The following is a 16521-nucleotide window of genomic DNA, read 5'->3' on the forward strand; positions in this document are numbered from 1 at the left end:
GTATAGTGGCGTCCTCACTGCTAGAGACAAATCTTCTCTTGATATAATTATGGTTTCACGTATCTACAACATATAGGTAAACCTAAGCAATTCTCAAATATGAGCTGAACATAACACAAAAATGCTTGACATTATCATTAATATGATATGATATGATGCAATACAATATATTATAATTATATGATATAATGGAATACAATACAATATAATATACAAGACAACAGACATAATTTAATGTTGTCATTAAGTAGGGTTTTAAACTTTGGAATGACCTATTAAAAGTAGTCATGTTATAAAGCCTATCAGGTTTATTGAGACCCAGTTTACAACAATCTTGCTTCTGATGTTTAAAAGGTATTTTATTTATTTATCATTGTTATTTCTGGATAATCTTATTTAGCGATAAAGAATAATCAAAATGCAAACATAAGAAAATACCTTATTTTGTGAAAAAGCAATTATCTAGTTTTGAGGAATTGCTATCAAGTAAACTTGACTAATATCTTTTGTCATTTGTTTCTTATCTATACACTGGGAAACATTTGATATTTTTTTTCTTTTGGAAGAGTTACAAGTGATTTTCATTTTTATGATTTTGAAGACGCACGGAGGGAAGAATGATATCAAGTGAAAGCAAAATATGTTACCAGCTTCGTACATGATTCGTATGCCATGGCCATTAAACCAATTACCTTGACAAATCAAATTGTTAAGTTCCTTTTTTGTGTCCAACAGTGAATTAGATATTTTCAGTGCATCCAAACATGAAATGTGATGTTTGCAAATAATATCAAGTGTATGTTTCTACTGATATTATAAACACAGGAAGAGGTTTTCATTTCATTTAATTTATTAATTTCGTTTTCCCCAATTTCATCGTATAACAAGCGCCAAACACAGTATTCAGTTTGGCCATTGCGTGGGGGCGGATGCCGACACGAAAATTGGGTAGTGGACAGAATGTGATTATGGAAACTCGTCTCGGGTATTCCTCCAAGATGTTAATACCTGTGTGACGCTGGTAGACGTTGAAGCCAGAGTCTCAATCGTGGATCAACCTTGAATACTCGAAGACCCTAATTCGCTTAAATTCGACCAGTCAATCAGGGGATGCATGCCTTAACGAGCACGTGTACATTGATTGAATCTAAGATCCGTCACGTTAGCCAGTGCACGGTAGCACATCGTCCGTAAAGTCCACACGTCACCGTACCTGTGTTGGAAAGGTGTACATTGCGAGCCTGTGCAACTTTTGACGGATGGAAACGGACACTTAGCGCAAAGTGAAACTCCACTTTATGTCCAAGGTGGCTTTTAATAGAAAGCCTAGACTTGAACAAAGAATAAAGGTTTCACTCATAATCAGACGTAACACACGAAAGTCACGGAATGTTAGATTAGAATGTTACGCTTAGTTTTCCACCCTGTAACACATTATCCTGCCTATTGTTGATGATAATTATATGCAAAGAACGTTAAGTGATAAAGTTTTCTCTTTTGAAATCCCCCAATGCCATGCACACAAGATCCTATGAAAATATTACATTTTGCACACTCCTCTTTTTCAATTAAATAAAACGGAATAATCAATACTAAAAACAACAACAACAACAACAACTACAACAAATAATAATAATAATTGTCTCCTGAGTTTTAATAATTCACTGATGATGCCTGTAAAGGGGATAGAGTTGCAGTTGTTGAATCATAGTAGGCTGAAAACACTATTCCTATTATATAAAAAACGAGAGTTTAGAGGTGATGATATTCATCTCCTCAGCTAGTTTGCAAAAGTCAACTGAATGTAGTTCCAGTCACTACCTTTATTAGGCCTACATGAAACAATACGAAAGTGTACAATTCAACTGTTTGAATATGCCGGATTTTGATGACAAAATCTATAATCATTCTCTGTGTGTGTGTGTGTGTGTGTGTGTGTGTGTGTGTGTGTGTTTTAATTCTACTCTAGTTAATGAATCTAACTGTCTCACAACTTTTACATTGATTTCAATACTTCACCAAATGTAACAAGATGAATTTTTAGTGATATTTCACATTGAATTGCACCTTGTGTGGGCGATGTGTGAGTCGAGATATAATACTGACCAGTGCTATACGAAATATGTGCATTTTATTTTGTGTAAGCCAGGCAAGACGAACATTTTGGGGGTTTGTCTGTCTGTCTGTCTCTCTCTCTGATTTGGAAAGCAATCATTCAACTTTCGTTTTTATGACCAGGTTTCGAATCTTAAATATTCGAAGGAACACACAATCAGCTCTTGTTATCATAAAACGTATCAGCGACTGAGGAACGGAGCACGTTTTGATTGTAATCTTAGTACAGACCATAATGACGATAACAATAATCTTAATAATAATTAACTATGCATTGTTATCATGAGCAATTTTGTCATCATGTTTTTTTTTTCCATTTTTGAAACAGTAAAATCAAAAACAAAAATAACACAGATAGTATTGAACCTGACATAATCTAGAACATTAATCACAGATGAATTATCAAAACACAATGAAAATAAAATGACATGTAGAAAGTAATAAAGTTTGCAACGGTGGATAGAACTTTCCATTATCATTAATATCCAGAGTGGATTATATTAGTATTAAAAAGATAATTGTTATCAAAATATCATGTTTATGATATTCATGGCATTTTCCAGACAAAACGTCTACTCTTCCATCTTCTGCACGTCAGACTGCTGTATCATTCTAGTCAGGGCCTTACAGCTCACACAGCAATACGTATTGAATTTGCGTATGTCTGTTAAAAAAAAATGAAAGTTGACGAAAAAGGCTCTCTCTCTTTCTCTCTCTCTCTCTCTCTCCCTCCTTCTCTCCCTCTCTCTCCCTTTGGCCGGGTGACCCTTTTTATGCCCAAAAGCCACGAGGTAATCATTCTTAATATCACTTTTCCTGTTTAGTTAAAAACGTGTTCACCTTTTTTTAATCTGCTGCTGGCCGCGCTGTGTACATCCCTATAAATAAACCCTACAGTTCGTTAAAAAGAGTGCAAACCTTGACAACCGTGTATTCGATTCTCATCACACCACAGTGGCCCCTTAAAAACACTGATGTTGGACAAAAACTTGTTACGTTTATTGACATGACCGTATAGGTTTGAAATCATGTTAGCGATGAAAACATAAAATTCATATTTATATAATGAGTGCAATCTGTTGCTTGTGCATAGTAATCTACTAAAGTATGCAATAACTCTTTATTTTAATGTCACTTCACTTATCCTTGTCAATACGAAGAACAAACAATGATTGATGATTACACCAGAGTGTAATAATGTCTGCTTGTCTAGTTTTAAAATCAACAGTACACTTTTCCAAAATCTTCTAGTTTTCATAAATTGTTTGATTGGGTACAATATAGCCCGCTGAGTGAAAAAAAAAATGAACAATGAAGCCGTTCCCATCACAGATTGTTTCATTAATTTGCTGAATACTCCTACCACCAAAGAACCTGAATACACATAGTCTGCATGCGGGGCAATAGGTGTTTAGTGTTACTTCGCCTGCTGTACTCTTACTGGATCATTGTGGCATTGGAAAAAAAGAGCAAAAGAATGAGCATGGCTACTGCCTTTTTGCAATTATTGGTCGATATTTGATTGTTATGGGAAAGCTTCACTGCATGTTCGAAATCGCAATAATTAAATCAAAGAGAAATGCTGAGTAGACATTGGATACTAGTAATCTGGGATGCAAAACTCACTTACCTTATTAAGGTACAAAATAGATTGCAGTAAGGTTAAATATTATATATATATATATATATATATATATATATATATATATATATATATATATAATTGTATATATATATGTACATATATATATATATATATATATATATATATATATTCTTACAATCATCATTTGATACTACGATTATAATAAGCCTCTTTCTGAACATTAGGTCCTGTATATTTTCAATAGGTTGGTTTCTAAATGTTATCGCAAATGTTTGTCAATCTTTGTCAAGAGTTCTACAGTTGTTAATCTATGATAAAAGTTCGACGTCATGTGATAAAGTCTGTGATCAGGGACCTGGTATAATATTACAGATTGTTGGTGTTGACAATAACGAACAGATAACATAAGAAAGGACATCAAATCAAATCAAATCAAATCAAATGGAATCACTTAAATATCGATAACGGAGACCCTCGATAACAATAATCGCTGGTGATATGACAGGATAAGTTTTATGCAATGCAATTCATGAGCAATGAATCGGCAGAAATTGTCCCTGTGTACTACTACCAACTTCTAATAACAACCTCGTGCTGTCTACAGAAAGTGGCTTGACATTTTCTCTTCCTTTTTTTTTTGGGGGGGGGGGGTGGGGGGTGGGTGGGTATGGATCATTTCATGGAAGAGGAATGGAGCAGATTAGTAGACTGTGGTATGTTGTTTTTGCTTACTCCAGTTTTGGTTTGAAACGATATTTGGCTAAAACTTTATAAGCTTTCTTCCTTTTTGGCTTGGTCTTCTGTTGTCGTTGACGTTGTGCGAAAAAAACAAACAACAAAACGCTAATCCCTCGAACATCATACTCTATCTCTACTCTATCGCAAGGTAAACAAAATATCTTAAATGCGTTAACGATTTACCATTAATTTTGGACTCTCAAAAAGGAAAAACAGCAGCAGCAGCAACAACAACAACAAAAACAACCATAACAAAGAACAGAACCAAAAATAAACTGTCTGCACAAAGTGACAATATCTGATGCAAATCATTATCATATCAACATACATATCATGCAAACGTTGCTGTGGCAACGAGTGCTCGATTTCCCTTTACCTGTCTTTATAGGCAATCTCTGCCTTTGTGTGTGTGTGTGTGTGTGTGTGTTACTCAGATTTGTCAAGAAGCGTTGAAGATCACAACCTTTTTATGCCAAATTTTCTACAATTTGTTCTTGGAAGTTAGTGGATTAGAAAGCTGATGGATATCAAAAGCTGCTTCCGAGTAAAGCAGTAAAAATCGTGATTTTTGAAGCAAATTTTACCTACAAAGTTATCATTTCAAGAAATTTGGAATGATACGACGGAACCTTGACTGTTAGGCAATAATGACAATAAGTAAATAACAGTCATGAGATACGAATATTTGAATATCCTCTCAAGTAAGAAAAGAAAAAAAATCAAAACTTGACACCGAAATGGAAAAGAAACATAAGTGAAGTTCGTTTTCCCCCGTTAGTTCATCACTTGATCCATGCAACTAATATTTTCAGCTCGAAATCTATCATTTTTAAGTGCAGGGGGTGTTCGAGAATACAAAATAGTCAATGTTGAATGAAATCTAAGAGAAGGCAAAAAAAAAAGGGAGGAAGAGAGAGCAATTTCAAAACGAAGAGCACGTGATGAATGACGTCATATTTAGCTATATTGAGATACTCGTCGAGTAATATACTCGAACTGAGTTAACTGACATTTAAATCGTAAATATCATCTGTGATTTCCTGGTGTTTGTTCAAAATGTTCGCGTGCATGGTGCTCAAATTTCATCGCTCTCTTCCAAAATGATTAACTTCCCCTCTTGTGGCCAAATTGCAGTTAAAAACAAACAGCTGCGCTCATCAATGAATGTCTGATCTTTCTTGACCAAATTTTTAGCTCAAGGTAAACAGTTATTGGATTTCCTTTGTCTGAAAACGGCGAACAGCAACTTGTTGTTGTAGACATGTTACGTGGTAATTAATGTCAACACCTTGCTTAGCTTCCCTATCACTTGTTGCCACTTCATTAGGCTGCGGAAATAATATCGCAATACTGTGGTGAATTCCGCGCATAATATACACGAAAGCAGACTTCTATGTATAACAAGAGAACACACACATACACAATATACTACACAAAATAATATACACACGCGGACGATGAATTTTCTCTTTTTGTTTTATTTCATTTTCTTCACCATCTTTTCATACGTAAATCAAATTTCTTTTCAGTAATATCACAGGGAATATTAATATACGGATTACAATGTACATAATTCAAAGGGAGAAAATGAATATGTTCATTAATTCCATTAACAAATTTATCTTTTATCATCAAAACAAAAAATTGTTTATCTGCTCTTCTTCTGTGCGTATATACCCAGGACCTGTATTTAGTTTTACTTAATATTTACTCCTTTTTTTTGGGGGGGGGTGGGGTATTCGTATTTTTCTCTCAATTCACTGTGTTAGCGAATGCCCCACCTTAATGTCAAAATGGCGTCCTTAATGTTTATCTTCTCAAATGTAAGATCAGATCAAAATATTTGGTTCTACTTAAGTCAGGTTCTTCTGTAGATATCCACCTTGCATACGATGGAAAACTCTAAAAGACCCTACCTAACAGACCCTACCTATAGCTACTTTCATAAAAAAAAAAATGCATTACTATGTACAGTTATTTTAAAAAGGTATGATGATCTATGATAGGAGCACTGATATAGTTTTTGACGTGTGGTCAAAACGTAGAATATTTCTAACAAATCATATAAGTTGAAACGCAGAGAGGCCATGCTATGGTGCCTTATTCGTCCGAAAAGAAATCTACAGGACTTGGTGGTCAAGCGACATGCCCAGATAGGACATTTTCATCTCCTGCAAGGTTAACCTATCTTATGACATTGTAAGCCTATAATACCAAATATGACGCTAGCGGTAATCCAGGAATCCCCATGCAATCGATATGGCTTGCGAAGTAGGACGTTTACTGTTGCTGATATAGGCTCGATGTTTAGGGGGAGGGGTGGTTTGGGATTTTGCCCAAGTGTCTGAACGTGCCTAATTGAGCGCGTTATTTTTAACCAATCGCAGCAGGAAGGGACTTTTGACTAGAACGATATCCTTCCGCGGCTGAATTAAGTTCTTATGAGACCTATTAGCAAAGTGAAGAAAATGTCTATGCTCGCATGGGTACTTCACTACTGCCCCTACTTCCTAAGGCATGATATCGCTTCTAGACTACTGTGGGAGGGAAAAACCGAATGTAGACTAGGGGGCCAGTGATCTCTCAAGGGAGTAATCGGTAATCACTTATTGATCGATTTTTTTTTTTCATCATAATTAGATCGGACCGATATTGAAAGGTTAACTGATAATGAATCAAGCAATGTGGTAGCTTTTAGGAATGAGAGTAGACACAAAATTTATGCCAAAACAGCAAACAACCAAGCAAGCAAGCAAGCAAGCAAGCAAGCAAGCAAGCAAGCAAGCAAACAAACAAACAAACAAACAAACAAACAAACAAACAAACAAATAAACACACTTTTCTGAGAGCACTCTCACCATGGCGACATTCATGAGGCGATTTGTCGAAGTCAATTAGATAATTCGATATTTATTTATTTAGTATAGTCATGCATCTTTTGCGATCAAAATAATGATATGCCTTGAATGTATTTTTCTACTTACAGCTAAATACCTTCTTCAACGTTTAGGAAATTAAAAGCGTTCTTATGATAGTATCTGTAGAGGCTTTCAATTCCTTGCCCCTATAATATTCTATTATCACAATTACGTGGTGATAAGTCTTCTAGTGATTGAATCTTAATCTCAGTTATATTTGAAGAGCTTGCTTCGAAAAAGCGCTAAATCTATCATTTTTTTTCAACGGATTTAGCGCCTTTTGGAAGCAAGCTCTTCATTTCTTCACACGATTTCTACAAAGCCAGTTATCAATGAGGACCTCCTACAATTGAACAAGCTATTTCTTCAAAAAGCAGGAATACTGATCATGGTAAAAGCAAACAAACAAACAAACAAACAAAAACAAAACAAAAACAAAAACAAAAGCAAACTTCTCTTTCACAAGTCGTACACATAAGGCACATTCACCAATAAAGAAGTGTTTATGTTTTTGTTCGTCTGCTTATTTGTTTTCTTTCTTTCTTTTTTTTTAAACAATCGGAATCGTGAACCCAAATATAAAAAGTAAGAGACATACGAATTGAAGATTTCAACAAATTTAGTTATAAAGCAATGATGACCTGATCTTAACTGTCTCGTAATGATTTTGGAGATGGCCAATAATATCACGACGAATTCTTTCAATTCGCAGAATCTGCTTTTTCCATCAATGTCAACCCCACCCCTCAGTGCGGAATAGGGCAATTTGTTTGACTGCATGTTCCCAAAATGTAGCACAAACATTCTGTATGATGTGACTTGATGAAGAATGCTAGACCACGGTCGAGCTGTAATTGTTAAAGGTTGCGCTCAGGACCAAGTGCATTAGGAATACATCATTTCTCTGTACACAGCTCCGTAATTAGATTACAAAGGCCGGAAAAGGTACTGGATCTAATTTCCCGCCGCTTTGGCGCAAGAGGGCGTCTTAATACCACAGCCGAAAGGTAACCATCGCAAACCCACCGGACTTCTGTAGATATGTATACCCTGAAGCGTTAACGCAAGACTTTAAAACGTTGAAATCAGCTCTCTAAAAGGAAACGATGGAAGACATTTTTTTTTTTAAATAACATGCTTTATTTCTTCAAGGAACATAAAGGAGCGTTAACATATTCCGAAGTTAATACCTGCCCAACGGCAGGTAAGTGGACGACAATACAACACAGTGTTACGTTTCCTTTGTGTTACTATTCCTTCACATTTGTTAGCGAGCAGACTGAAGCTATACAAGATGCAGGGTTGAAAATGATTGTTACATGCTTCAAGTATGAGAACAAGTATTAATGCCTTTTTTTCCACACTTAACTTTCTCAAAGCTAGCAGTGTTTAGAATAATCCGCAATTGTTATAACACCACAGTCTGAAAAGACTTACCGTGATTATGAGGTGCTATTTAATTAATAGACATCTAGATAGTGGCAACATGAATTCGAAGCTTTTGCATGGTGAATAGTGTCTCTTCACCTGTTTGAATATCGCTTCACATATTCTTTTTAATCCTTTGAATCAAGAAATTAAAATCATAAATTAGTGTCTTTGAAATGTTATGAGAAAGGTGACCAGGATAGATGTCCCCTGTCAGCAAGGTCCCTCCCCTGACTTGTTTGTGTTTTCTATGTTGTTACAAAGGGACAAGTGCGACATAAATAGAAACATGCTTGTCAGTTTCCCCTCTATACCCCGCCATTCGACGGGACATAATACATTTGACGAGGTGATTCACGGGAACAATTAGGCGTATTTACATGCATGCGTGGCTGTATCAATGAGGTATACAATTTTAGCTGTATTAATGTGTGGGTTGTGTTCCTTTTCCCCTCGTTCCACACAGCTGCCATTCATCACCCCCTCTACGGTGTCCAAACGGGGGCCCCCTGGCCATGACGTCACTGGAAGAGTTAATTCCCCTGTCGCTACGTCAACCCAAGTGAATTACGCAATTCCTGTCGCCACTAAGCCAAGGGAGCGCACACTGCGCTGACTTCCCATCTAGCCGTCGACGAGGGCGTTTGATTCAATCTCAAAATCGGCAACCATGTTTAACGGTAAGAGAGTCAAGACATCAATAAAAAAAAAAAAAAGATTTTGTATTAGATGCTGAATCGTGATTAAAGCCACTATGACGTCGTATGGGTTCCGGGGGCAAAAATCAAAATGGCGGACGGATTAGATTTGACATTTGATATTTCCAACAGCCCCCTCCATAAAAAAAAATAAAAAAAAATACACACACACACAAAAAAAAAACCACAAGCCAAAATTCACTCAGGATTCTCATGAAGCAGTTTTAGCAACGTAAACTACATTTTTAACTCAAATCCAGCAAACGTATGTGGTATTAATAATATCAAGTGATATTATCACTTTCTATAGCAAGACTTTGATCTCGGTATAGCCACGGTAGCAGGAAATGTCAAATGGCGACCATGCATGTGTCCACAAGATGGCGACGATAGCTGATAATGAAAATGATAGCAGTATAAAAGCATGCTAGTGTGTGTCTATCATACACATCGTACTGCTTTTCTAAGCTTCAGGTGGGGGGTTAGTCCTCGGAAATCCAATATTACCCTCTCTCTAAATTCCTTAGATTGAGATGAGGGACAAATCCAGTTTGAAAATCTCAATCGAATAGATTTAGAAGTCATATTTTTTTTCAGTCTAATTTTGGATTATATCCCAAACCACAATCTTATAGATTGACTTCCAATCTAAGGAATTTTGAGAGTTGGTAATTACTTTATTACACGCCGCCATAATGATAAAGTATACAATGAAATAGACAAAATAAGAACGATAAGCCTCACAGTTCAATCTACGTGAGTTCTGTTTCAAGTTTCAAGTTTATTTCATATTTCCACTTTCTCAGTGATGGGATTACAAAATGACTGACAATAAAACAAAAGTATAACATATATACAACCATATCTTATGTTGAAAAAAAAAAGACAAGCAAACATTACACACAAATATAAATGGTCATTATCATCTGAGGAAATCAATGTCAGAAATATGATGGGGCCCACATAAAATCAGTGATGCTTGTAAAAACTGTAGGTTCCCGAATTTATAGGCGTGAAATTATACGGAGAACGGACATGTTTATCTCGACCAACTTAAACTGTACCAGTGCCGCACTGTACCAGTCCCGCACTGTACCAGTGCCGCCCTGTTAACAGGGCGGCACTGAGTATAACTTTACATGTTTGTTTGTTTGTTTGTTTCATTTCCATCTGAGGAGATGGCTGAATAGCCCATATTCAGCTGCAATAGCTGGTCTTCCATGGGGTCTAGTTGGATGTGAGGCGGGACCACTTCACCGTGGCACCGGGTTAAACACCCTGCTCTTTGCGATGAATAAATGAAGCGGGATCTTTCACGTGCATGAGTTCTGACTCTCACACACACGGGACCTCCATATCCGAGGGACAGGATGTTTTGTTTTAAACAAAACTGTTCTCCAGTGTAGCGATGAGGAACATTTACTAATCAAAAACAATACGTGATCTCCAAGTAAAGATTATCCGAGAAGATATATCAGTTATCTTGAGATGTAAGCCGCAGAGGGAATTATAAACATGAAATCAAAAACAAACAAACAAACAAACAAACAAACAAACAAACAAACACACAAACAAACAAACAACATTAAATTTCTGACAGCTCTGGCTATAAAAGTACCCACACTGCTTGCAGGACTATCATCTGCATTGATTTTATTCAGTTCAATTTAGTTCAATTTCTTTCATATTTCGACAAAAACATACATATCACTTTCTTTCATAACAGAGAATTAAGTAAACGAGACAATACAATGAAATGAAAAGAGTATAAAGCAATAGTGAAAACTTATCATGCTTATAGCAATAGTACATTCTAATGAATACTTTAGTGATCAAAGTGAATTAAACAATATGCAATGTGCAAAAAATGGACGGACCCAGTAAAAGAAAACTTTTATAGAATGTGGGTCCCTCTGGGGAAGAAGATCAATAAAAAAACAGGTTTCAACAAGAACAAAGAAAAAAAAGGTATAACTTAAAAAAAAAGAATATAAAATTTCCAAAAAGAATGGTAAACCTGTCACTCATTATCCAAAATAGAGGTTTCAAATGAAAATTGAAACTGTGTAATTACCTACCAGGGTATGTTTGTCACATTTGATAGGTATGTGGGAATTTTGTTGCACTGCATTTTTTCCCTTTGATTTTTTGATTCTATAATTCACCTGATTTTTATTCCTTGCTGTAAATGCCATTTATTTTTTTTTAACCAATAAATACAAAATCATATATATATATATATATATATATATATATATATATATATATATATGATATAGGTCTGGAAGCCCACTAGAAAGACAGAGTAACAAACACAAAAAGCAACAACATGAAACGAGGCCTGACACTGTCCCTTTGGCAACAATGAAAGCACTAGCTTTCAGCATTGTGAAAGCAGTATGTCATCATCGTCATCATTGTATACAGTAGGGAGCTTAAAATATGCGGCGCGGACATGGCGGACGTTTGAGACGACGCTTTGAGCTGGACATTCTCCTCTTCCCTGCGTCAGGTTGAAAAGTAGCTTTAGATTACGCTGATACGCAACCTATAAAAATAAAATGGCGCCCCAAAATAATGATCGGTGCATGAGGTAGCTCTCTACTTCGTGAATTGAGCGGACGTAAAGATAGCACATAATGCTTAGTGAAAACTCAGACGACGCAAGCTATAAATAGATCGACTTTGATGCGTATTTTTGCGGATGATCATAACCGTTTTTTCCCCCTCTGAACGTTCCCGTCTCAAAAATCTAAAGTTCCCTAATAGTAAAGATGGACGCTGTTTTTCTCCACCTTGTCATGATGTTCAAATCGCTCAACACATTATGTGCCAATGAGTCAAATGTGCACAAAATTCACACACACAATCCTATGGAGAGCTAATCAATATGGCGTACAGAGGGTTAAGCTTTGTTCGGTTATATTCTTTTGTCAAGTTGCATAGACGCTTTTACTATGAGACAACACATAAGAATACTTATCAAGGAAAGACGGCTAGGGACGTGAATAAATGACTATACTCCGTCTGACTCAAATGTTGTCCAGTAATCGAGCCTGTCGACTAATATCTTTTGTAATCTTACGACATGCATATTCACAGGGACAAATAACAGTATCGCAGTTATTCCAGGAGTTATCCTCAGAAAATGTGACGAAATAAGCGGAGAATGTTACCAAATAAAGAATAACTTGTGTGGTAAACAGTATTCATCATTCGCTGAACGACTGCGGTTGTATAGTCATAAAAAGTGGCACACCAAGTTTTGACATTATCCATTTCTAATTTTAGTTTCTGCGTGGTTACCGCGGTAGTTTTTCACGTTTTCCCCTCCTTCCCCCTTCCGTTATCTTTCCCCGCTTCTCGTTCCTCCTCATATTCCCATTCGTTGTCCAGTCATAGTTGCATGGATTTGTGAAAACCATGAAGTGCTCCTAAATAAATCCCGTACGTGTCTGGGGTTTTCATACCCAGATGGACATGACTTGATAAGGAATCATGATTTTATTGTAGACATACGCCCGGATTTGATACATTATGACTGTCAATACCGTAATGACATGGGTCCCGGCATCCTTTGCGGTGTTGCCATGGAAACCCACGTCCCTGTGGCCATTTCAATTGTTCTCTGTTTTAGAGGCACTGCTTACCATTCATCTTCTCTCTATGTTGTGGCTTATTGTGATAGAGGCGTGTAATGTGTCTCAACTATCAGGTGATGACACTGAGGTTATCTGCATAGGGCGAGATGATGTAGTTTTAGAGGCGATCTTTGTCCGCGAAAATATTGGCAATGATAAAATCAACGAATGATTTCATTTTTAAGAAGAAACATATGTGTATAAGGGGAAACAGTCATGATTGTTCTGTTCCTCTACGTTAAAGGCATAATTTACTTTTTGCAGATGAAACAAAAACCCAGCTTTAGTGCTTCAAAATATTTCTTACATGAGCATTAGGGATAGAAACAACCAATGTAAAAATTTGAAGCAGTATAATCAATGTTAAGTATTGTTAAATATACGAAATGTGTACAATAGTTATAATAAAATTGTTTCTAGACTAAATCGTCTACAGTTATGGTTTAATGAGAAACACAGGGATATCTCCCTATATTTTAGGTTTTATTGGAAAATTTTTATATGATAAGATGTTTTGTGAAACAACTGACGTACATATATGCATCAAATGTGAGAACTTGAAAATTTTTAGAATCACTGTTCCCAAAGGTAAACTGTACCTTTAAACGGTATAGGACACAATTTTAAGTGTGAACATGACATGATAATTTGATTTCGATATTTGAGAATGAAATAGTCATGCTCATTCTTTCAATGTCATCACACGTGTATAATACCATCTCGACGTATTTTTATATTTACCATTGGTTTAACGTTTCGTGTCACCTATGCAATTAAGTAACCAATTTGATTATGAGATCGACGCCATAATGACAGATGTGTGATTAATCATCATGATCGTATGATGTCATCGGTATCGTTTTGTCTAGAGATCTCCTCAGGACCTTTCATTGTATCATGTACACGTCGTGTAGCAGAGATATCTTTATTGGTTAATTTAAATGATTTGGACAAATTTGGCAAGAGAATAACCGAAATACTCTGAAATTTTGGCCTATAACATGCACAAGGCAATTGTGTATTCTTTCAAAAGACACTACTACTGTAGGTGCAAGGTGTTAATTTGACATGAAGGTGACCATCTGGGACAGCTGATCACAGATGTTTGGTGGAAATTTGTAGAGTACATAACGGTTGTCTAGATCTCAAAACAGACTTTAGATTCTAATAAACATACATTTCACAGATATCAAAGGGCCTAAACAAAAGTTTTCTTTTCATGTACCACTTGCTACCAGAATAATGGAGATATGAATCATAAAAACTGAGAATCATTTCGTAAAATGTATTGCTAGGTGTCAGAGAGTCTAATCACGTGATTGGTGTTTATCCTCCAGCGGACCTCTCCCAGCTCTTCCCTTGGATGCTCGCCATCTTTATTGTCCTGGGTCTGATCGCCTGCTGTGCCTGGTTCTACAAGTGCTTACAGAAATGTAATGACCGCTGTTCGCTACTTCGCACCCAGCACAGTCTCTCCCACGGCGCCCAACAGTCTTCCAGCCGAGCCGACCCGCATCAAGACTTCTATCAGGTGGGCACGTTCCGTAGCAGACCCGCGGGAGCCTCGATGCACATGGCTACCTCCTCGTTCTCCTCACCTCTCGGGGCGATGCGGGAGAGCTACGCCTACCGCACCCCCTTCGCCCTGAAAACGCATTTCTCGCCATATTCACATCTACCGCCGCCGCCATCATACGACGAGGCGATGGCCGCTCCTGATCCTAGCCCGAACCAAGTGTCGTACGGAATGCGGTACGAACATCGAACGCAGAGGGACGTTGAGGTCGTGGTCGAAAACCCTGACGCCACGACCGGTCCGGATGAGGAGGAGGATGATGACTTCAATCGAGGAATGCAGGACGACAGAGTTCAGCTGACGGGCAGTTGTAGCCAAGCTAATGTCGTGAGAGAGACCATGTGACCTAAGGCCCATTAAACTATACACCGGACGTTTGGTCACGTGAATTAAACTGCTGATAACATAAGCATTGACGGACGTGCCTTCAGTGCAAAGTCAAGAACAGCAAACTTCAAAGGCTCTTTCCACTAAATTCTCAGTGTGGGTCTATAAATCATATCATGTGGAAAGGTGAAAAGCTCAAATCATGAAATGACGGTCTGTGGTTTATCATGTTCTTTCTTCCCTGTTGCATTAGCCATGGTGAATCAACTCTGTGTGTGGCAACAAGCGTATAGTATGTGTGATACAAGCCACAAGGGTCCAGCCGTTTTGTAAGCTGTGTAAGACTGACTTGACTCTTCCTCGATCGCAGGCGGACTATCTATACCCACGATCCGCTGGGAGGAAACTTTTGTTTTATTTCATAATATTGTATGAAACCAACTGGAACACATAATCTACAACAGACATGATGAATGAATGGAGCATTGATAGCAGTGCATGGACATTGTAGTGTCTTGTTCATTCTGTTTAGGAATGAATAGTCGTGCTACATGTACTTTCGTTGTTTTGACTTTCATCGACTTCTTGCTCTATTTTTTATTCTCTTGTATTCTCAATTGGCGTGTTTAAGCTCTCCTTACTACTGGAAGGCAATAAAGGATAAAACGTTGTGGCGCCCTCCTTAAACCTTGTTCGGGACAGACTTCATGTCCCTGCAGCGTATAGCGCAAAGCGTTCTTAACGGGTTGTGTTATAGCGCCATCTAGCGCTCGTCGGCTCAACGCTTACACTATGCATGCTATTGAGAAATCAATTCGAAAATCCTGCGAGAAATCCTGCGAGAAATCCTGCGAGAAAGATTTAGTGTGTTTTGTTCAGGGATGAACAGTCTATGGATGAATGTTGCTGCGTTCTATGTATTCTTTCGTATTGATAGAAATTTTTAATGTACTTGATTTCTTGACTTTTCATATTATTATTATTATTATTTTTGTTCATGTGGACGGTCGAAATATTCTACCATTTAAGAAGGCAGCTGCTTCATCAAGAAAAAGGTCCAAATAAATGTTCTCAGAAAAACAGCGATTCACGTCTTGTTAACACATAGTTGGGATTTGTCATCAAGCAACGTTATATCCTTTAAGGTCAGACTTGTAAAGCAGGTTACAATGTCGCAACTGTTTATGAAAGTCTAAATGTTTTTATTACTTTAATGCTCTTACATGGCGTACTAACCTATACACATTACCGGTAATAATTTAAGTTTCTTACGTAACATTATGTACTTAATGGAGAAATATCCATTTGAAATCAATTGCCAAGTGATTATTTTATTCGTCACATGTATAGTTGTCGTTGTCAGGATATAATATACGACAACCGATCACCTCTGCCAGAATAATGACAATGATATAAACTAATCTTGGAGAACGAAATTAAAGAAACAAATTATGTAAATGACGATGATTCAATG

The 16521-nt window shown here is 37.0% G+C and overlaps 1 protein-coding gene across 1 annotated transcript; it reads left to right on the forward strand.

Annotated features, from left to right (window-relative positions):
• The first annotated feature begins 9475 nt into the window (after nucleotides 1–9475).
• On the forward strand, nucleotides 9476–15065 carry LOC140234398 (uncharacterized). Its single transcript, XM_072314449.1, has 2 exons — nucleotides 9476–9485; nucleotides 14482–15065. Exons 1-2 carry the CDS (start codon nucleotides 9476–9478, stop codon nucleotides 15063–15065), a joined length of 594 nt encoding a protein of 197 aa, XP_072170550.1.
• The last annotated feature ends 1456 nt before the right edge of the window (nucleotides 15066–16521 follow it).

Source organism: Diadema setosum, chromosome 10, assembly GCF_964275005.1.
Source record: "Diadema setosum chromosome 10, eeDiaSeto1, whole genome shotgun sequence".
NCBI lineage: Eukaryota > Metazoa > Echinodermata > Echinoidea > Diadematoida > Diadematidae > Diadema > Diadema setosum.